General features: G+C 57.8%; 2 protein-coding genes across 3 annotated transcripts; both read right to left on the reverse strand.

The window, feature by feature from the left end:
- Positions 1–1143: 1143 nt before the first annotated feature.
- KCNN3 (potassium calcium-activated channel subfamily N member 3) lies at positions 1144–18033 on the reverse strand. The gene is made up of 8 exons (XM_042034535.1): positions 17170–18033; positions 14172–14267; positions 10636–11054; positions 6880–7021; positions 5084–5194; positions 3692–3819; positions 3451–3520; positions 1144–3011 (listed from the first exon to the last, which is right to left on the reverse strand). Exons 1-8 carry the CDS (start codon positions 17884–17886, stop codon positions 2715–2717), a joined length of 1980 nt encoding a protein of 659 aa, XP_041890469.1. The 5' UTR covers positions 17887–18033; the 3' UTR covers positions 1144–2714.
- A 716-nt stretch (positions 18034–18749) lies between these two features.
- PMVK (phosphomevalonate kinase) lies at positions 18750–20315 on the reverse strand. 2 transcript variants are annotated; one of them, XM_042034573.1, is made up of 5 exons: positions 20223–20315; positions 20017–20080; positions 19399–19530; positions 19202–19331; positions 18750–19011 (listed from the first exon to the last, which is right to left on the reverse strand). In XM_042034573.1, the coding sequence occupies exons 1-5, from the start codon at positions 20303–20305 to the stop codon at positions 18875–18877; spliced, it is 546 nt and encodes a 181-aa protein (XP_041890507.1). In that variant the 5' UTR covers positions 20306–20315; the 3' UTR covers positions 18750–18874. The 2 variants fall into 2 exon arrangements, with proteins under 2 accessions (XP_041890507.1, XP_041890506.1); XM_042034572.1 differs by having other exon boundaries at positions 19399–19551.
- Positions 20316–20321: the final 6 nt, after the last annotated feature.

Here is a 20321-nt window from a genome sequence, read left to right on the forward strand (position 1 = left end):
CGGGATAAGTGTGTGGGGTTGTGTAGGGTGCAAGGTGCAGGGCATAGGGTGCAGACACTGGGCTGCCAAGTCCCAGGCAGAAGGGTTGTTGCAGGTTGTGCAGGTTGTGCTGAGGTGAGGCCAGGGGAGGGAGGTTGTGGGGTGCACAGGGATCGAAATCCCACTGCAGCAGCAGCTGCTCTGCCCCAGAACAAGGATCTCTTGCTCCAGTTGCAATTCCAACACTCTCACCGTGCTCCTTGCCACCTCCAGCCTTGGGGCCTGCAAGCTGACAGTGCCTGCTCTTGTCTCACTTGGTTGGATTTCCCAAACTTGATCATGAGCCTGTAGGGAGGTTCCTGGGTTCCTGCTGGCAATATTGATCTTTGACGATCAACACTTCCTCTGGCTCTCTGATGCCCCAGGACACGTCTTCGCACCTTGCCCCACGCACAGCCCCATGCCATGGGCAGTTTGCTCTTCTCTGAGGCCCAGAAAGCATTTTTCTCCACTAGCTGCCTGCAGGCCAGGGAAAATGCTGCATTTCAGGCTCTTTCTCAGAATTTCTAACATTTTCTCCATTGCTGTGCTGGGAACCTCCTGACCGAGATGAGCAGGAGCTTCTGCTGGGCAAGATGGACAGGGAGACACCCAGAGGCATACAGGGAGCAGCAGCTGGGCTACGAATAGATCATGGGGGGCTGCCAAGGCAGCAGTGAATTCCCAGCCACTCATGGGATATCAAGGACACTAATTACAAGAGCTTGGAAGAGCAGCTCATTCCCAGAAGCCGAACATGTCCTACTGGCCAAGGACCAGTAGCAATGGGCACATGCCTACCTGAAGGCAACAGGGATGCCCGTGTTCGGTCCCCTGCTACCAGCACATCTGCAGCACAGGCAGCTCATTTTGCAGTACTCCTGCTGTTGCCTTACAGCCTTCTTCCTCCTCCTCCTCCTCCTCCTCCTCCTCCTCCTCCTCCTCCTCCTAGGGCCAGCGTGGGGGCAGCACTCCTCACTAACTACTGCTTATTTTCCACGTAACTCTAACTGCAGGGCACAAGGAGGTGTGAAACCACCTCACACCACTGGCAGCAAAGAAATTCTTCGGCACTGGGGGTGTAGGGGTGGCGGTGCAGGAGGATGGTGTGTCTCTGCCCCTATATGCGCACAAAATCCAGCATTATTCATGGACAGGAAAAAGTTACAAAGGGGAACATTACAGGCTGAGTATACCTGGAGTAACACAGTGGCTGATTACAATTACTGATACTGCTGGGTGAGGTGTAATTAATATTGCAGAGTAATTACATGGTTACTTCATCTGTTTAAAAATATATAAATATTCTCTGCTGAGTTTTCATGGAAAGCAGCAAACACGAACCCCAAAGTCGGAGCCTCGCACGGCTCCATGCAAGGATCCAGGAAAGCCAGAACACGACACTGGGGAAGAACTGAGGAGGAAAAAGGGAGAAATAGTGAAAGCAAAACAGAAAGTGGCTGGTTCCAGAAGCAGCCAAGTGATGCCAAGGGTACCTCAGGAAGCTGCACACCAGCAAAAACTATAATGGAGTCTGAGGTGCTGCACTTTGGCAGGCATGGGCAGCGCTGCCATTGCCAAGATGCTGCCAGAGAGTGCTGCTGCCCTCCACCAAACCCAGCAGAAGTGGCATGAAGGCGATGGGCTTTGTTTTAAACAGATGAAGCACCTGCCCCTGCTACCACATCACTTGCCAGTGAGCTCCTGCTTGATCCTGGTGGATTTGACACTGCCAACTGGGCTCAGGCAGGGAGCCCAGTTGTGTTCCCAGCACAAGTGGAGGTGGTTGGAGCTGGTGAGGTGTTTCATCCAGCACTTCTGAGACTGCTGCAAAGAGCCCACTGGCTTTGCAAAATGCTGAGAGGCTCCCAGCAGGCAGTGATGTGAGCACCTGGAGACCCCCCCAGCGCCCGGGCTGGCCTGCCAGCCCCATCACTGGCCACCAACACATTGGCTGGGGCAGCCCGTGCGTGGCCCTGCACGCTGTAGGCACTGCTTTCCTGGCTCTGGCATGTGTCTCCAGGCAGGATATGACACTAAGGACCAGAAAGAAGAAGTGTCCATTGCTCTTCCCTGGGTAGAAAACACTCACAGCTCCAGAGAACTCCCCAGGAAGGTTACAGCCAGACATTGTCACCCAGCTGTCAATGTGAAGGGGCTGTCCTGTGGGTCCTGGCAAGGAGATGGGATGGCAGGGAGCATAGGCAGCGTCAGCCAGAGCCTGCATAAGGAACCTCCCACATTGGCATCTGCCTGGCGAGGTTTGGCAATGGTGAGAGGGGCAGGGGGCAAGGGGAGTGCCCCAGGGAGATAAACTCTCCCTCCGGTGTCTCCGTTGCTTCAGTGCTTCTGACTTGGTGTCTTGTTTTGTTTTGTTTTGTTTTGTTTTTTCAAATGTGAAGACCTGAGATTGAGCGTGGGTTTTCCGTCTGCCACTGGATGCCGCAGCACAGGCTGGCCCGAGGCATCACCTTCTGTCCCCTTCCTTCACCACGTGTAGAGGCACCTGAATGGGGATGCAATTCCCGATACCAAGGCGTTGGCAAAGCTCCGAGCATTGCTCGGCACTGCTGGTCCCACTGGCTCCAGCTGAAGGGTCCTGCAGCGGTTCAAGGACCAGAAGAAAGTTCACAGAGACCTCATGATCTGTGTGGAAATGCTTCCCCCTGTCCACAGTGGGGTTGAGGGGCTGCATTTTAGCAGCTGCTTGAGCTCGTGTAAGGGGTGGGGAAGGAGGTGGAGCTGACCCCAATGGGGCTCTCAGAGAGAGGTGTTTGGGGGGTGCCCACTGGCACGCTGACCCCCCGGGCCTCCAGGACGGCGGCAAGCAGGCGCTGCTGCTGCTGGCGCAGCATGTCGGCCATCAGCAGGGGCAGGGAGTTGAAGCTGGCACTGAGCTGCTCCAGCTTGGATTCCAGGCCACTGATCTGCTTTTCCAGGTCCTCACTGCGGTCATTTAGCTCGGTGATGAGGTCGTACATCACGTTCTGCATCTGGGGAGGGGACACAGGGGACAGTGGCAGGGTTAGCACCATGGCTGGAGGGGTTAGTGCTGCTGCTGCTGGCAGAGCTCATTCCTTTACCCCTTTCTGCCCTGAGAGCTGCCCCATCTCAGCCCGCCCCAGGTTGCAGCCCCTCCAAGGGTTCTGTGACTGCAGTTTTGCTCATGCTTGGCCATCAAAGCAAGGAAGCTCTGCTGGCCCTGTGCTGCTGAGAAGTGGTATCCCTTGCAAAAAGGGTTGCAGGGAACCCCTGGCTCATGTACGTGCATTTCCTCCTGCTTTACAAGGGCAGCCGCCCCATAGCAGCTATTCCTTGCTGACATTTACTGAGTCGGAGCATTTTGAGGTCAGCCAGGCTGCTTTAGTTTTTCCGAGTGAAGAAAAACACTCAGGTAGTCTGGCCAAGCCCCAGGGTCCCTGTGGGACTTGCCTTCGAGAGGTCGACAAGGGTGTTGGCTTGGTCACTCAGCTTCCTCTGCTCCATCTTCACGCTCCGTAACCTGGGGAGAAGGAAAGAGCACATGGCTGTACTCCCTCCCCTGTTTCACAGTGCATCTGGAGACCTGCCTGCATCCCAGGCAATGGAAAACTGTCCCCACACCCCTGCCAGGGACAGGATCCTGGTTTATCTGGAGCTCAGTTTGCCCCCAGCCCACTGCACAGCCTCTTACTGGTGGATGGCTTGTAGGAACTTCCTCTGGTGCTTCCTGACTTTAGCATGGTCGATCTTCTTCAGCAGCTTGGTGTGCTTGTAGATAAGCCATGTTTCCCGCAGGACGTTGGCTGCTGCATTCTTGATCTGAAAAGGAAGAGTTGCTGCAGGTCACCAGCCATGTGAGATTTCACAGAGACAGTGGTCTGGCTCTGCTGTGAACCAGTGTTGCAAGAGCACTTGACCTGCCCCAGCTGGCGCTCGGCGCTCGGCTTTGCACCCGCACGGTGTCCTGGACTGTTGCAAGCGATGATGGGCAGCTCAAGCAGGAGTAAGAGAAGGCAGAGCACCCACATCCCCATGCTACTCTGCACTCATGCTCCAGCACCTGGCTCTTTGCCTACACACAAAGCCTCAAGAAAAAAAAATCCCCAAGTTTTTCTTGATTCCTGCACCCATCTGCCCTCTCAGCAGGTCCCAGTTGTGCTGCTGGCACTGGGACGTGACTCCACAGACTCCCCAGCTAAACCGCAGCTCTGCTGCTCGTTCCAGGAGGAACTGGCTGTCGTCTGCCTGGCATGGAGCCTGCAGATCCATATCAATGGCCAGTGGAGTGGGGCTGACCAGCTGTTTTGCTTTCCCAGCCCGGTCACACCAAGGTCCTGACTATTCCTGGGGTGTCAGGGCTGTCTGGGGCTCTGCTCTCTGGGGTGAAGTGGGTGCCCTGGTTGCATACCACCACTGGTTTCCTTTCCAAGGGCTGCACTGATGCTCATTTTGCCACCATACCCTCTAAAACATATTCTAGTGTGCAGAGCCCATTATATGACACGCCACTGTTGGTTTGCCAATGCTTTGCCATGACAAAGCTGCCGAGACCAGAGACTTCCTGCAGCTCCCGCAGGCTACCAGGGATGTGACACCAGACCCTGTATGACAGTGACCCCATGGATGCCCCACTGCAGGCTCTGGGTCCCTCCTCAGGGGAGCCTCACCATGTGGTTCTTATCTGTAGTGGGCACTTAATCACTGACATCCAGTTTTCTTCCTGACACCAAGAGAAGTGAGATCATGCTCTGGAAGAGGAGGGAGTATGCTCCTTGAGGGAGTGTCACCTAAATCCCTGCAACAGAACTGGTGCTCTTTGTCTCAGTGTAACACTTGTGCCTGTGCTGCATCCACAGCACTTGGACAACATCCTCAGCAGCGGTACCTGCAGGACCCACATCCAAAGATGCCGACACCTTCCTCTCCTGTTGTACCCTCACTCAGAGATGCTTCCACCTTCTTCCACTGTGGTACCCACAGGATCCAGAGGTGCTTACACCTTCCTCCTGCCATGGTAGCCCAAATCCCCAGCTCCTGGCACACAACATGGCCCCCACTCCTGCTGTCCCCCATGGCACCTTACCCGCTTTGTCAGTTGTGTATCCATCATGAAGTTGTGGACGTGCTTCTCAGCTTTGGTGAGCTCCAGCTTCCTGGCCACCACAGCCACCACCAGTGCTGTACATCCAGCACCCTGTGCAGGGACATCAGTTGGGGAAACAGTTTGTTATCTTCTTGTAACACCAGCACTCCCACCCTCATCCTTGCAATCCACTAATTAACTAAAGCTACATGTCCTCCCCATTATCCTAACAAGGAGATATTACAGAGCCTGGATGTCCTTGAGTGGCTGATGATAGGCTGTGTAACTAATGGCAGAGGCCAGGGCTATTAACAAGGTCAACAGTGGTCAGTGGTGAGCCTGTGCCACTGTGGGCCAGAGATCTGCCCCGTGCCAGTGCCCTGTGAGATGGGGAGCCCTCCACTCCCAAGAGAGGTCTGGAGTGGGAGAGCAGTGGGGAAGCACCAGGTGACATGGGTGAGAGCAGAGAAGAGGCTCCAAATCAGGACCCTTCAAACTGCCATGCATCCCAACTGCACTAGCTGGGAACTCGCTTATCCCAGCAATCAGGGCCAGATCTGTGTGGCAGCCATCATCTCCAGTGCACATTTGTGCCAAGGTGCTCTTTGCAGAGCCTCCATGCTGTGCTCCTGAGCTCTGCCTGCTGCTGCTCCTACCAGCTGAGTCGCTTCCCCCTAGTGCTCTGGCAGAATGCTGTCAGCCTGGCAAGCTCTCCTTAATTTAATAAAGAGTCATTAATTAACCTCATACCCTGAGCTGAATCCTTCAGCATCCTCAAAGGTCCTGCTGCACACTCTCAACTCCCGCCACCTCCCTGTTCCTGGCAGGGCGACCACCCCTGGTGCTGGGAGTGGGGAAGCCCAGCAAAGCCTCCAGCTCCAGTAGACACGAGTGTCTCCGTTCCCAGGGGTGGGGGGGCTGTGCTGGGTGTGGAGGGACACTTTGCCAGATGGTGTCTCACTTCAAAGTAACCACTGGTTAGGGAAGAGCTCTGGGAGCCTGCAGCACCGGAATCCCCTCGGCTGAGCCAGCAGCTTCTCCTCTGCTGGCAATTGCTGCATCACCCCATCCACAGGGATTTTCTCCCTTGCTTGGCTCCCACCACTAACAGCAGCCTTGCTGCATCTGACCTCATCCAAGACTGATCAAGGACTTGCAGATAATACAGAATTAATACCCCTTGGTGGAGCCTCCACAACTGATGGTACTCATGGGGTGTCAGCTCGGGCCGCCCTAGCTGGGAGGAGGGATGGCTCCATCCCCAGGGCCTGGAGCTGAGGCAGGCAGAGCCAGGGTGCTGATGGCTGGGGTGGATCTGTGGAGGAGCTGTGACCACAGGGCCCCCAGCTGCTCCTTCAGCAGCCTGGGCTAGAAAGTCCCACAAGCCAGGAGATCTCATCAGTGCCTTGGGGCAAGTATGCTGGAGGCCCTGGAGAATGGTGACCTTTTGGCCAGAAGGAAAGGAAGCCATGGCAGATGAGCAATGGAAGCCAGATGGTATGGACCGGATGGCCAAGGGATACTCAGGTGCCCTTCTGCTCCCTGGTGACATCCACCAGGGACTCCACCAAGGGCCTCCTACCTTACTGAATGTGGGTCCAAATCCACCTGAAATTCATCAGCCGAGACAACTCTATCAACTTCCAGGCTATGAGACCTCAGACCTGAAGCCATTAGGCCTTGTACGTGGACAAAACAGGTGGGAAACAGGTCCCCGTAAAATCCAGTGGCCCTGCCTCTGCAATGGAGACAGGCAGAGCCCACAGGATGGACAACCAGCTTGGCATGGCCCTTACCATGATGCCAGTGAGCAGGCAGACTCCCTTCCCACAGTAGGTGTGTGGGACCATGTCACCATAGCCAATGGAGAGGAAGGTGATGGAGATGAGCCACATGGCACCCAGGAAGTTGCTGGTTACATCCTGCTGGTCATGGTACCTGCCAAGGAGACACGGACATCAGTGTCACAGCAGGGGACAGGGATGGATGTGGCAGAAATGGGGGTACCTGGGCACCGTGGCTTCCCCGGCGCGGGCTGTGCACAGGGTACAGGATTAACAATACAGTGGGATGTGCCATAGTAGCAGTGGTTGCACAATTTCTGGAACTGGAAAACCCGCATGGACAAAATGAGAGCAAAAACTCAGTGGAAAGGGCTTCTGCTTTCAGTCAGGCCTGTCACCACATCCCAGTCCTGTCGGGTGTCCCCAGTGTCATGTGCTGCTGCAGTGAGAACTGGCTGATGGGAGAAAGAGCTGTGGCTCTGCAAAGCCCCTGACCACAGCAGCCCACCGTGGGCATCCTCGCCTGCATCCTGCTGGTGCTGCAGCCTGGGCTGTGCAGCCCCAGAAGACTGTACCGTCAGCAGCCCCAGCAGAACTTCTAGGGATGGATCCTATCGAGCCTCTGGCATGTGTTTGGCTTTCAGGAACAGGGGAACAGCTCACACGCTCAAGACACAGCACATGTGGAGTGGCTGCAGCTTTGGGAATGCTGCAAATTTTCCAGGTCCCTGCTGAGATGTGAGGTCAATGACCACTCCGGCTGTCTCAGACATTGGCTGTGGCTCCTCCAGCAAACACGCAACCAGGGGCCCCAGCTGCCTCCAGCTCCCCAGGGCTGGCGCAAGCACAGCCAAACCATGCAGGTACGTTTCCTGAGGGATGCGGTGCCGACTCCTGGCAGCGGAGCAGAGCCTGGCCCAGTCTGCAGTGGGACTCAGGCCTAAGTTGGCAGGGGCAGGCAGTGCCTTTACCCCACTATCAACAGGATGGTTGTTCTCCTGCCTCCCTGGCAGGCTTCTCCCAGCCTCTTCACAGAATCCAGAGAGGGAAAACAGATGGAGCTTTTGGCAATCCCGGCTCCAAGATCATCACTCGCAGAGCAGTTGGGTTTTCTCCTCTTCTGAAATGTTTTTCCCTCAGCTGGAGACTCAAATGAAATCCTGGTTCAGGAGAAAGCACCCTCAGCCATGGTGAGACTCACTCTGGCCAGGGGAGCTAGAGCCCATAAGCACAGTGGAGCTCCCCAAAACTCCAGCGCCAGCAGTGGGGCATGCACGCTTATCCCGGCCAGTGTACTCTCCTGAGGAGAGCTGAGCCCACCTCATCCCGCAGGATGGAATGTCCTGAGGGGACAACCCCGAGAGCATCATGCTGGACAAGGGAGTTACAGGCCTACTGGACAGAGGGGCATTTACTCTTCTGAGCAGCACTTTGAGCAAGAATTGATAAACCAGAGGGGCTGGCATGTGCCACAGCTGGTGTGGGCAGGAAGAGGGGCCACCTGCTTATGCCAAGGGTTGCTGCAATCAGTCAGACCCCAGCACCACTTTCTGTTGTCCCGTTGTCCGCCCGCCCCCACTAAGGCCATGGCCACCCTCACAACTGTGGCGGCTGCGAGCATCACCCTATTGCCACGCCATGCCACTGTGGTAGCACCATCCCGGCTGAACCGACCCCATCGCTTCGGGCAGCCGCAGCCGGTGCTCGGGGCTGGCTGCAGCCCCGTCCGGGAGCGGGCTGGCTGCACGCCCAGGCACTCGCCCAGGCACACGTGCGAGCCCCCGTGCGCGCCGTCGGCGGGCAGCCCCGGCAGCGCTGGCGGCAGCGCAGGCACCGCGGGCGGCGGTGCGGTGGCCGGGCGAGCGGGCGAGGTTGCTAAGCGACTCTCTGCCTTCGGAGAGGTGCGGCCCCGCGGCGCGCACGGGAGGATGCTGCGCCCACAGACACTGGAGACCACAGTGCCGAGGAGACGTGCCACGGCCGTGCCACCCCAGCCCGAGGACCATGTCTCGGAGAGGCACAGCCACCTCTAAGCTGCCTGGCCCCAGCGGGTGCTGGTTGGGAATGGTCCTGCAAACCACAGCAAATTGGTTTCCAGTGCCAGTGACATCGGTGTGCACAGGGGGACACATCCGGGGTAGCCGTTGTGGGAGCTGTGTGAGCCCCAGGGCTGGTGTACGCACAAGGGGTGTTGCATCCCTCACGCATGGAGCATGTCCCAGGAGTTCTGCGTTCCCCCAGTCCTGCATCCCCCAGGACTGACGCATCTCCAGCCCACCTGGGTTCGCTTCTGCCACTCTGTACATAGAGGGAGGTGATGGCAACTGCGGTGCTGATGATCTGCAGTGCCTTGTCGGCAGAATTTCTGGGTTTTTTTTGTTTCTAATAGTTCTTAATTGCATTTTCCAGCCTAAGCCTCACCAGGTGTGGGATTACCCTCCCGTGTATGTCCTGGGTGCCTGTCTGCCTGCTCCCTGTTTAGGAGGCATAAACCACAATTTCTCAAACACAATTAGGTAGTGCCTGAGGATCCAGCTCATAAGGAGAGCATCATTAAGGGAGGCAGGAAGGCAAACACAGCCAGTAAAAGCTCATAAAATCTCAGTGTGCCATCCCACACCACTGCTGCAGCACTTACAGCTGCCCTAATGCCCCTTTGCAGCATGACCAGAGCAATGGGTCCCACCCTGGGGAAGAGGAGGGGTGGCCTTCCTCTCACTTTGCAAGCAATCTGGGTGTCCCAGGTAACCCTGGGGTGCCAGCTGGTGTGATCCCACCAAGTTAGTTCCATCCTTAGTTCCAAGGATGACACAAAGCTGCCACAAAAGGACAGCTTGTGGAGGACCTGCCCTCCCTGCCCCAGGTGCTGCTGGCACCTTGCACTGTGGCTGTGGAGAAAACCTTCTGGCACAGCACTGGGATGCCACCAGCGCAGCCCCCTGGTTCCTTCAGTAGACAAAGAGTGGTGGCAGGTCCCTGAGAGATGGAGGTGCAGTGATACCCACCAGGCCGGTCGCCACAGCAACCCCGGTGCTGAGCACGCCGATGCTGGCATCATGCCATCAGGCTGTGGGTTTGTCACCGCAGTGTTGTCATGGCAGTCAGTTTCAGTGATGCTGGAGCCTGAGCCAGGCCCTGTCACTCACCATCAGCACCTCTGGCCTCTCCCCATACACAGCCCCCCAGGCTCCCACCATTCTCCATGTCCCCCACCTGTGCTCCTGGGGCTTCTGGCACCACACACTGTCCCCTTGTACGAGGACCCTGCCTGGCCCAGGTACTGCACTGTGAGGACAGGGCTGACCCTGCTCTGCTTCCTGCCTGTGTAGACAGTTTATCATCTGATAACAACAGGGCTCAGTGGAGGGAGCCCGTGGCTGCCGAGGCTCCAGAGCCCTGCATCCCTCCAGCTGGGTGTTGGGACACCACATCTCCATTGAGCATCCCAAACTGCCATGAATCCTGAATCACAAACTGCTGAGCATCCAGAACCACTGCACATCATCATGCACATCCTGAACCATTGCACATCTTGAACCATGGAGCATCCCAAACCTCTGCACATCCCAAACTGCTGCTTGTTGTGCTGTCCTGAACTGCCGAGCATTCCAAACCACCAAGCATTCCAAACTGTTGAGCATCTTGAACTGCCGAGCATCCTGAACTGCCAAGCATCCTGAACTGCCACATACCCCAAACCATTGCTCATGCCAAACCGCTGTGAATCCCAAAGCACCCCAATTCCAGTGCATCCTAAACCCCTCTCACCTCTCACACACACGGACTGTCCATGCAGCAATGATCCAGAGGGAAATGCTGAAGACCAGCAGCACTGTCCCAGGGCAGATGGTCATGAGTGTCTTCATGACAAAGCGGGTGTTGAAGTTAATCTTGTTGAGTGCCCCAATGCTGCGTGAGGAGGCATCAGTGAAGAGCTTGCTGTGCAGCAGCATCACCCGAGCAATCAGGTAGAGGCGCAGGAACATGGGGATGGACAGGATGATGTCCACATCAGCCTCTGCCCGAGAAGGTGTGTAGGAGAAAGCCAGGCGAGCTGTCCAGAAAAATTTGTACTCCCCAGGGATGGGGTGTATGGCACAAACCAGCATCTCCAGGCTGATGTAGAGGATGCGCTCATAGGTCATCGCTATCCGCCAGTCGTCAGCTCCGTTGTCGATCACAAAGAGCTACCAAGATGCAAAACCACACGATTACTAGTGGCCCCAGACAACTTGCCCACTGGGATCCCTCCCTCCATAGACAGTGGGGGTCTGACACCAGAGCCAAAAGCAGCTGGGTGTGGTTTATCCAGGAGTGCTGGGGATGGACGGAGAAGAAAAATGTGGGAATGAGCCACCACCAACCTCTCTGCTGCCCTGCTAAAGTGTGTTGGGCATGGTCACGTTGCAGGGGACACCAAAGGCTTTAAGGTGCCCAGAGCACACACCCAGGCACAGCATGGGGACAGCTCACTCAAACTCTGTCTGGCAGGAGCCCACCTCCCAAAATGTCCCCCTCACCCAGGCCACGGAGATGGGCAAGCCGTGGTGCCACAGAGCACCAGCATGAGCCACCCCAGCCCCTGTGCTCCTGGTGCTGCACTGATTTCACTGACAGTCACCTGGGTGCCAGGGCAATTTCTGGGGAGTGAACGCCACAGCGAGAGCATCCAGCTGCCGGCGGAGATGGGATCCAGTTGTCATGGCAACTGACAGTTCATCCTGGGTACACCAGCTCCTCTCCCATCATCAGTGATGGAGTTGGGGTCTCTGCAGGAGCTGGGGAGATGGCAGCTCAGTTGGCCTCTCTGGGATGCTGTCAGAGCCCTGGGAGTCACCCATCCTCTCCTGCCTCGGCAGGGCTGTCCTGAGGCTGCCATCGGCTTCTCCCTGGTGTGGTGGGGACACCAGTATCACCCACAGCAGCAGGGATGTGCTCAGGGCCTCTCTGCAAGCAGCACTTGGCAAAGAAGCCACCAGGAAGGGATCCAAGGGGGATGTGGCAGCCGGTGCTACTGTCCACGTCCCCAACCCTGCAAGCATGAAACGATGCTGGCTTGCTCACTGATCCAGGGCTGCACACAGCCAGGGCAGCGGATGACTGGTGGGTGGGGAGCATGGCCCCAGCTGGCACTGAGCCCAGGAACAACCCTCCTGCCCTGCCAGAGGCCTCAGTGCACCTGTGCCAGCCGCCTTGCTGGCATGGCACAGCACTTGGGGCTCTCCCTGGGGATGGCAGGAGCCACCAGGACTGACTCATGGAGTGGCTGTCCCAGCCACCTCCCTTTCTGTAGGGAAAACTCTGCTCCTTTTAGCTGCTTTGTTTGAGAAATTGTTTACAAAAATGCTCCAAGCTGTCAAGGGAGATCCTCAGGCATTTAGCAAGCTGACAGCCTATTCCTTCCTGGAAAAGGGTGTTAAAATAAACAAATTAGCAAGAGGGAAAAGGCAGGAGCCTTTTGACTGCATGGTGGGGGGTTGCCATAAGCCAGGGAAGGGAAGGAGCAAGAGAGGATTTGGGCAGGATTCCCCTGAGCCAGCCCCTCTCAGTTCTGTACCTGTAAAGCATCAATATGGGTTTCCATGGAAACCTAGTGTGGTTCAGTGGTACCCAAGGGGGCATTCCCCGACATATCCAGCATCACTGGCTCCAGCAGGGGAAGGAACAAGAGTGTCAGCCACCACATCTCCGGACAAACAAAGCCCAAGGAAAGCTACCAAGACACCTCATGGGGACTAAAGTTTCACCAAAAGCGTAAACAGCCCCAGGCACTCCAAGTACAGGGACAAGGGGTCTCTGCCCCCCCAAAACACCTTGGCAGGAGATGGCAGCATTGCCAGCACTGCTGTCCTTCACATGTTGTGATGATAGTGTGGTGCTGGCAGAGGATAGCAGAGAAACTGAGGCACAGGAAGACCCTCAAGTATCCCAAAGGACTAATTAACACAATTAGTAGGATGATAGAATCACAGACTGGTTTGGGTTGAACAGGACCTTAAATCTCATCTTATTCCGACCCCTTTCATGGGCAGGGACACCTTCCACTAGACCACGTTGCTCCAAGCCCCGTCCAACCTGGCCTTGAACACTTCCAGGGATGAGGCAGCCACAGCTGCTCTGGACAAGAGAGGAAGAGGGAATCCTGAGGGAAGAGGCTGAAGTCATTGTTTCCCAGAGGCTGGGAGGTCTGACAAGTGCCATGGCCAGGGAGCACAGTTCCCCACCTTGGCTGAGAGGTACAAGAAGCTGAGGATTTACAGCTCTGGCAGCCCCATTCCATTCAGCTGGATTATCAACAAGTCCTTCAGAACACTTTATAACACATAGGGCAACCAGCAGCCAGCACAACTTCTTTGGAGCAGATCAAGTCAAATTCATCTAATTCCCTGTCTTGACAGTGTAACTGGCCTGGCAGAGCAGCCAGGACCATGGTGAGGTTCAGTCCCCATGTGCAGAGGGACAGCAGTGGGACTTTGGCTCTGGTCAAGGCAGGAGAGGTGGGATGACCTGTGTGTCGCCTGGGTGGATGTTGTGTTTGCACAACCCACTGCCAGGAACAACAAGCGGAGGAAACACTGAGCACCAGGGACACGGCTCGCCCGGCTGACCCCAACCACCGTCATCCCAGGGTAAATATTATTCCAGCAAGAACCAGAGCTCTCAAATATTTGCCTTGAGTACCTCACCCCCAGGCTTGGTCCCCATGCAGGCAGGCTGAGCTGGACTGGGGGCTGCCCGGACAGAGGCAGGCAGGGAGTGGGATGCTGCTGCCAGCAAAACCCCTCAGTCCCCCAGCCCCAGGAGGGACAAGGTGGGATTATGGTGCACTCAGGGCCAGGGGCTTTGACATCCCTTCCCAGGATTCTCCTTCTCCTGACTGGTGATTCATTCCTCCCGTGCCCAAAACAGGCTGGCATTGTGCCAAAGCTAGGTCGCACAGGGAAGCATAGCCTTCCTGGAAAAAACTAGGAGTCCTTTAACTTCCCAGGGAGGAAGAGAGTGTGCAGCCCTGATTAGAAAAGGATTTCATGGCTTTTCTTGGCACTTTGACTGGTCTGAGCCATTCCTGGTTACAGTCTCCCCAAGCCACCAGCAAATCTGCCAGGCACCCAGGGCCCAGACAGACCCCCTTGGTGCCTGGTCTGACTGCCCCCCAAGAATCCTCACTGCCCCCCAAGACCCTGACAAAGAGGAAGGAGTCTCCAGGATGGAGCAGGATGCGAGCTCAGGTACTGTGTCCCACCCAGGTGGTCGGCAAACCCCACAGCAGCCCCTTGCTAGGCACTGGTGATGCCAGGACCTACCTGCACCTCCCGTGTGTGATAGGCGATAATGAGGCCCAGCAGGATGACGGTGGAGAGGCTTATAAGGCATTTCAGGGCCAGGGAGAACATGGAGTCCTGCAGGGTGAAAGCAGGGAAGGCATTAGGAGGTACACAGCTGTGGGACTCTGCTGGCACTGGACTCCACACCCCAAAGAAGATGCTGCCCCCCAACACCTGCTGTCCCTGTCCTCAATAGCACTTTTGCTGCTTCAGCTTCCCCCCCAAGCAGCTTGGCATGGTAGTAAGGGCACATAAGTACCACCAGCATCACTGGCACCGCTGGTACCACCAGCACCACATGCCCTCTCTCCAAAACTCTTTTTTAATTCTCTTCTGCTGAGTGCAGTTCCCAGCCTCCCCTCTGAGATGTGCGATGCCAGTGCCCTGGCCCCGTCTAGCCTGAGCCCAGTGTTACGGTATCCAAACAGATGATCTAACTAGACCCTCCTGCTGCTTAGTCTTATGTAAACTAAACCAGCCCCTGATTCGCTGATGGCTGAACTGGTGGGTCCCCAGAACCCCACTGGGAAAAGCAGGAGTCACTGTTCCCTTTGGATACTGGTAAACTCACGTGCGTGCCAGCCACAATCCAGCCCCACTGATGCTAGGGCATTGGCAGCCCTTCACCAAGGTGTTATTCCCAAACCAACCCCCTCACTACTGCACTACACACCTCCACACCATCCCCAGCATGCCGAGCCCCAGCATGGTGAGGCCTGGCACACTCATGGCATGCTAAGACCTGGCACACTCATGGCTCCCCAGCGTGCTGGGCTGGCTTCAGCCTTGCTTGGCTCCCTCTCCCCAGTGCTCCTCATCTCCACAGGGTGTTTGCATGCAGAGAAGGGACTATTTGCTGCGGAGGCGGCACTGCATTGTTAACAACTTGGCTCTGGCTGTGCAATTGTGTGGATATAATGGCTGGTGCTGAGAAAAGTGCTGGGACTAAACACTAGCTATTAACAGGCAAACTCTGGGGCAGCATCATGCCAAGGTGGCTCTAGCAAGACCCTTCCCAGGCACACAAACCCTGCCTGATGCACGGGCACCCACTTCCCCACCTGGCAAGTGTTACATACTATGTTTACCAATGCCTCCTGCCAGTGCTGGGTCTGAAGAGACCTGTCAGGAGGAGCCATTCCTGGATCCCATGCTCGCAGCAAACAACATGGGGTCTTGGCTGAAGTGGGGCAAGACCTTGGCACCCCTGGCACATGTCCTGTTCCACCATGTGGGTGGCAGGATGCTTCACTCTGGTGGTGCTGCACAAGTGGTGGGAAGCAGCAATATTGTCCTGTGGGCAGGAGAGGCCCTGTCCTGCCCACAATCGATTGACAGGCAGGGAGCAGGCAAACCCTGGCCACTTCCCAGTTCAGCCCTGGCACCCTCTGGCTGGGAGCATGAGGTGGCGTGGCTGGGGCCATGGGGCAGAGTTGGAGCTGTGCTGACATCCCCAAATGCACAGAGGCAGCCAGCCCTGATCACACGCACTCCCACACTCATGGTCATGTCCCTGCTGGTGAGTGCTGGTTTCTCACCGGGGGCTGTTGTGGGGGGATTTATACACGGTCGCTCGCTGCTGCAAATCTGGCCAAGGGCCTGCGGAGGCCGGAGCCAGGGACTCTCCTGCACCCTGTGGCTGTCGGCACAATTGTTTGTGTCACAGCGGGGCAGGGGCGCAGCAGCGTGTCACAGCTGCTGCATGGCAGCAGCGCTGACTCATGGGGTCTTCCCCAGCTGACACAGCAGCTCAGAGTCGTGGGGCCAGCGAGCACAGTAGCAGTACTGCTGGCAGCTTGGTAAGAGTGGACAGTCCCCCTGGCAGCAGGCATGCAGGCATGTGGAGCCTGTGAGGGCGGCTGCGACTCAACAGGTAGGAGATGCAGGTTGGGGGATGGTGGTTTGGCTTCGCTCCTGCCAAAGGGGAGTGGGAACCACCAGAAAAAGGTGCTGGCATTGAAGCATCTTTCTCTCTCAGCAAGGGTGCCAGGGATGCCAGCTTGGCACCAAGGCATGCCCCTGCCTCAGACAGAGCAGTGGAACTGCTGCCCGCAGCCCCCACACACCCACTGACCCTGGCAGCCATGGAAAGACGGGGCTCAGTAACCGCCCCATGAGGCACCTCTGTGGGGAGGCAGCAGGGCTCCCCAAACCCACAGGACCCCGGCAACATGCCTCCCTTCCTCCACCTCCTCTGCTCACACTGCCCTCCCCGCTGCCCATGCCGGATAATGGCAGGAAGTGGTGAGCAGCCCCTTCCCACCCTGCTTCTTCCCCTCCACTGGCGGCACCATGGCATGGGGACCCCCGCTGGCTGCACCCCAGCCCCCTCAGCAGTGCTGTCCCGCTGACGCCCATGGGTGCTGGTGGGGGTGCTGATGCCTTCCCCTTTCTGGATAGATATAAATAACATGACAGATGTCTATACAAAGAGTTATTCATATCGCTGCCAACCAGCGCAGCCTGGGAGCAGGAGCTGGAAGGGACGTGGGGGGGAGAATTATAAATAAAAGACACTGTCCTGCAAAAAAAAAATGGAAAAAAAAAGGCAGGAAAGGGTGTGGGGGAGGAGGCGGAGGAGGGAGGGGGTGCTTTGCTGCACCGCCGAGGGCACAGTGTTTTTGAGGAGTGCACTGCCATGCCAGCAACAGGCACCACAGACCTCAGTGGGTCGGTGCCTGCTGCTGCAAGTGCATGGGGCAGGACTCGATAGAGCACCCACCAGCACACAGCCCCCACGCCTCCAGCCAGGTGGTCACCCTGTCCAACACCTGTGGCTGTGGCATCTACTAAAGCTCTGGAACATCCTGTCACTCACCAGCCAGCCTGTCTGACCCTGCTCCACTCCAGATGGGCCAAAGAGCTCCATGTTTATCCCATGGGATACTAGATGAAGCAAATGGCTCCATGCTCACCCCACCAGGCACCATCTGGTGCCACCAGCCCCACACACACACACGCCTGGCCCCGTTGGTACCTTGGAGTAGAGCCCCCAGGAGAGCTCGGTCTCAATGACCATGACGACAATGCCAAACATGCCGAAGATGAGCGCGTAGTCGCTGAGGCGCTTCCTCTTCTCGAACAGTGCCCGGCGGTGCCCAAGCCGGTAGCCAATGTTCTGTGCCTTGCGCTTGGGCCCCTTGGCAAAGGTGGTGGGGGCTGGCCGGGCAGGCGGGCGGGTGGGACGGTGGGTGGCAGGTGCATGGTTGTCCTCGCGTGAGACAACAATTTCAGGCGGTTCCCCGGCACCAAAGAGCTGCAGGGGTTGTGCCTCCGGCTCGGCCTCGATGAGGTTCCGTCGGGATGCGCTGAGTCGACTGAGGGGCTTCATCACCCCCCCGCTGTACTTGCAGGAGCTCATGGCAATCTCGGTGAAGGGGTTGCTGTCCCGCCGATGAACCAAGGGGCTGGGCTGCCGGTGTTTGCTGCTAGCCACCCCAGAGCCCGCTGGGTGGTCGCCGAGGTTGAGCTGGCTGCCGTGGCGGGAGGAAGGGTGGAGGGCGGCGGGGGCGGCGGGAGGAGGAGGAGGGGCCCGTAACGACCCGGGCGAGGAGTGCAACAGGCTGTGCTGGAGCGGCGGCAGCGCGGAGGGCGGCGGCGGTGACCGTTCATCCCCCGGTAACGGGCAGGGACACCGACCATCCTCCTCCAAGTCCCCCACGCCCGAATCGTGGAGATGCCCCGATGTCTCCATGACGGCGGTACCGGCGCCGCTTTACAGGGCACCGGTTCCGCTTTACTTGCCACCGGCCCCGTTCGCTGGATCATGAATGGGCTCCGTGCTCTCGCCGCTATCGCCGCCGCCACCGCCCCCGCCGCTGCCGCTGGCCCGGCCCCGCAGCGCCATTGGCCACGCTGGGGCTCCCCGCAGGCTGACATCATCCCCGCCCGCTCCCCGCTTTGTATCTCCCCCCCCCCATCCCCCCCCCCGGTTCCGGCATCTGGGGGGGGTCGTTGGGTATTTGTTGTGCCCGGGGTTGCACCTGTGCGCCCCGACGGACAAGTCCCGAACGACCCCTCATCTGTTTAACCCACTGAGTGCCCGCACGGGCATCTCCCCTCCTTTTATATAATCCCCTTAATCCTCTTAGAGGCTGGAGATTACGAGCAGCAGCTGGAGCAGGTGTTCCCATTCTGGGGGTGTTGGGGGTGTGTGTCTCACGATGTCCCCAAGGTCGGGGTCAGGCTAATGGTAGACCCAGAGTATGGGATACATATATATATATATATATGTATATATATATATGTATATATAATCCCCCCTCAAAACCCCCAGCCCACCCAAGAACCACCACCCCCACCCCCCCGTGCCCAGCTGTTGCAGGAGAGGAGCAGATATGAGTGCAGGAGTTTGGGAAGCAGATAATCTGTAGGGAATTGGCTGGTAGAAACACTATTAAAGGACACCATGAAAAATCCAGCTGGTGGACTCCCTGCTTGGACAGAAGGTATTGAACTGCACTTCTGCCTCCCAAAAGCTGGGAAGCCCAAGGCGAGGGTGGGGCAGCATCACCTGTGTGTCCCTTCCCCAGAAATGAGACACAGGCCCAGCGTGGCAGCAGTTCTCAGTGTCAGAGCTTTATTCCAGAACAGGAAGCATTAGCAGGAGGTGGAGGGGGAGATGCTGAGGGGCTGGGGGGGGGAATTATGTGGTCCCCAAGCTCCAGTAGAGAGATGTGGAGCTATAGGCTCCTGTGGAGTGACTGCAACAGCATCTCCAGCTGCTCGCCCAGAGCCACCTTATCCCCGTCATTGGTGATCACCCAATCAAAGGCCACTCCCTGGTCCAGGCCGCACTCAGATTCAGCATCGTCCACCCCTAGCAGCACAGAGTCCAGGGAGGCCTCAAGGATGGTCAGGATCTGTCCATCTGTACCCCCACTATGGCCTCACCCTCCAGAGCTGGGGGGCTTGATCCAAAGCCTCTCACTTTGGTAGTGGAGGCTGTGCCCATGGGGCAACCCCAGTTTTGGTGTCACACTTGGGGAAGCTGCCCCTCACTTGCTCACCAGTGACAAAGACCCAGTTCCTCCTCTTCCTCGTCTCCTCAGTAGCCACCACGCGCACAGTCTGCACCACGTCCCCATAGACATCCCGGAACCACTCCACATCCGAGAGGCGCCGCGTGTCACTCACCACCTGCGCAGGGGCTCCATCAGCACCTGTCCTCTGCCCCCAGAGCCCCTGTGCACCCCCCAAAACTCACCCACACTGGCTGCAGTGCCCCCTCCACTGCTGCCCGGCAAAAGAAGCCAGGGTCAGTGTGGCGCTTCTCCTCGCCCCAGCGGATCATGTCCTGGCGGAACATCTCCTTGTAGGCGCTGGCATCCAGGAGACGCTGGAAGTCAAGACCATGCTCCTGTGGGGAAGAGGGGTCAGCAGGCATGGCCTGGGCCAATGACCATGGCATGGCACAGCCATGGCTGTTGTGACAAGCCGTGCCTCAGCACAGCACGGCAGAATGGCATGGCTCAGTACAGCACAGTGTGCAACAGCTTGGCACGATGTGGTACAGCACGATCAGGGGATGGCACAACTCGGCGCAGCATGTCCTGACACGGCTTGGTGTGGTGCAGCATGGCACAGCTCAGCACAGGATGGCAAAGCATCAGACGGCACAGCACAGTGCGGCAGGGCAGGGCACAGCTCAACACTGTGTGGCATGGTGTAGCGTGGCATGAGCACCGGAAGGCACAGAACAGCAAAGCACATGCCCTGGCACAACTCAGCGTGGCACGGCACGGCTCGGTGTGGTACAGCACGAGCGTGGGACAGCACAGCCCGGCACAAAATGTCCTAGCACAGCTCGGCGCGGCCGCGGTACCTTGGCGTACTGCTCCTTGAGGGGCCCGGAGAGGCGCAGGACGGTGCAGACGTCGGGGCCCAGCCTGCGGGAGAGGGGTAAGCGGGACGGGCACTGGCACCGGCTCCACTCGGCCAAGTCCCGGCCTCCCCGTCCTCCGGTGCCATCCCCGCAGCCCGCGCCCTCCCCGCGCACACCCCCGGCCCCAGCCGCGCCCCGCCCGGTACCGGCTCCGCAGCTCCTCGGCCACGAAATCCTTGCCCGATTTCCTCTTCCCGCTCAGCAGCAGCACCGCGCGCGGCGCCGCCATCGGCCCCCCGCCCCAT

Source organism: Corvus kubaryi, unplaced genomic scaffold, assembly GCF_017639235.1.
Source record: "Corvus kubaryi isolate FWS band 111438036 unplaced genomic scaffold, C.kubaryi_AGA036_p1.0 37373, whole genome shotgun sequence".
Taxonomy (NCBI): Eukaryota; Metazoa; Chordata; class Aves; order Passeriformes; family Corvidae; genus Corvus; species Corvus kubaryi.

Bases quoted from the DNA above. Each gene is read 5' to 3' on its own strand.
- KCNN3 (XM_042034535.1), bottom strand. From the start codon at position 17,886: ATGGAGACATCGGGGCATCTCCACGATTCGGGCGTGGGGGACTTGGAG. The intron at 3,521-3,691 runs GTAAGAGGCTGT...CCTTCTCCCCAG, and splicing joins TTCCTACAAGCCATCCACCA to GTTACGGAGCGTGAAGATGG. The intron at 3,012-3,450 runs GCAAGTCCCACA...TCCCCTCCCCAG, and splicing joins CCCTTGTCGACCTCTCGAAG to ATGCAGAACGTGATGTACGA.
- PMVK (XM_042034572.1), bottom strand. From the start codon at position 20,305: ATGGCGGCGCCGCGCGCGGTGCTGCTGCTGAGCGGGAAGAGGAAATCG. The intron at 20,081-20,222 runs GTACCGGGCGGG...CCTCTCCCGCAG, and splicing joins GCCGAGGAGCTGCGGAGCCG to GCTGGGCCCCGACGTCTGCA. The intron at 19,012-19,201 runs GTGAGCAAGTGA...CTGTGCTGCTAG, and splicing joins GAACTGGGTCTTTGTCACTG to GGGTGGACGATGCTGAATCT.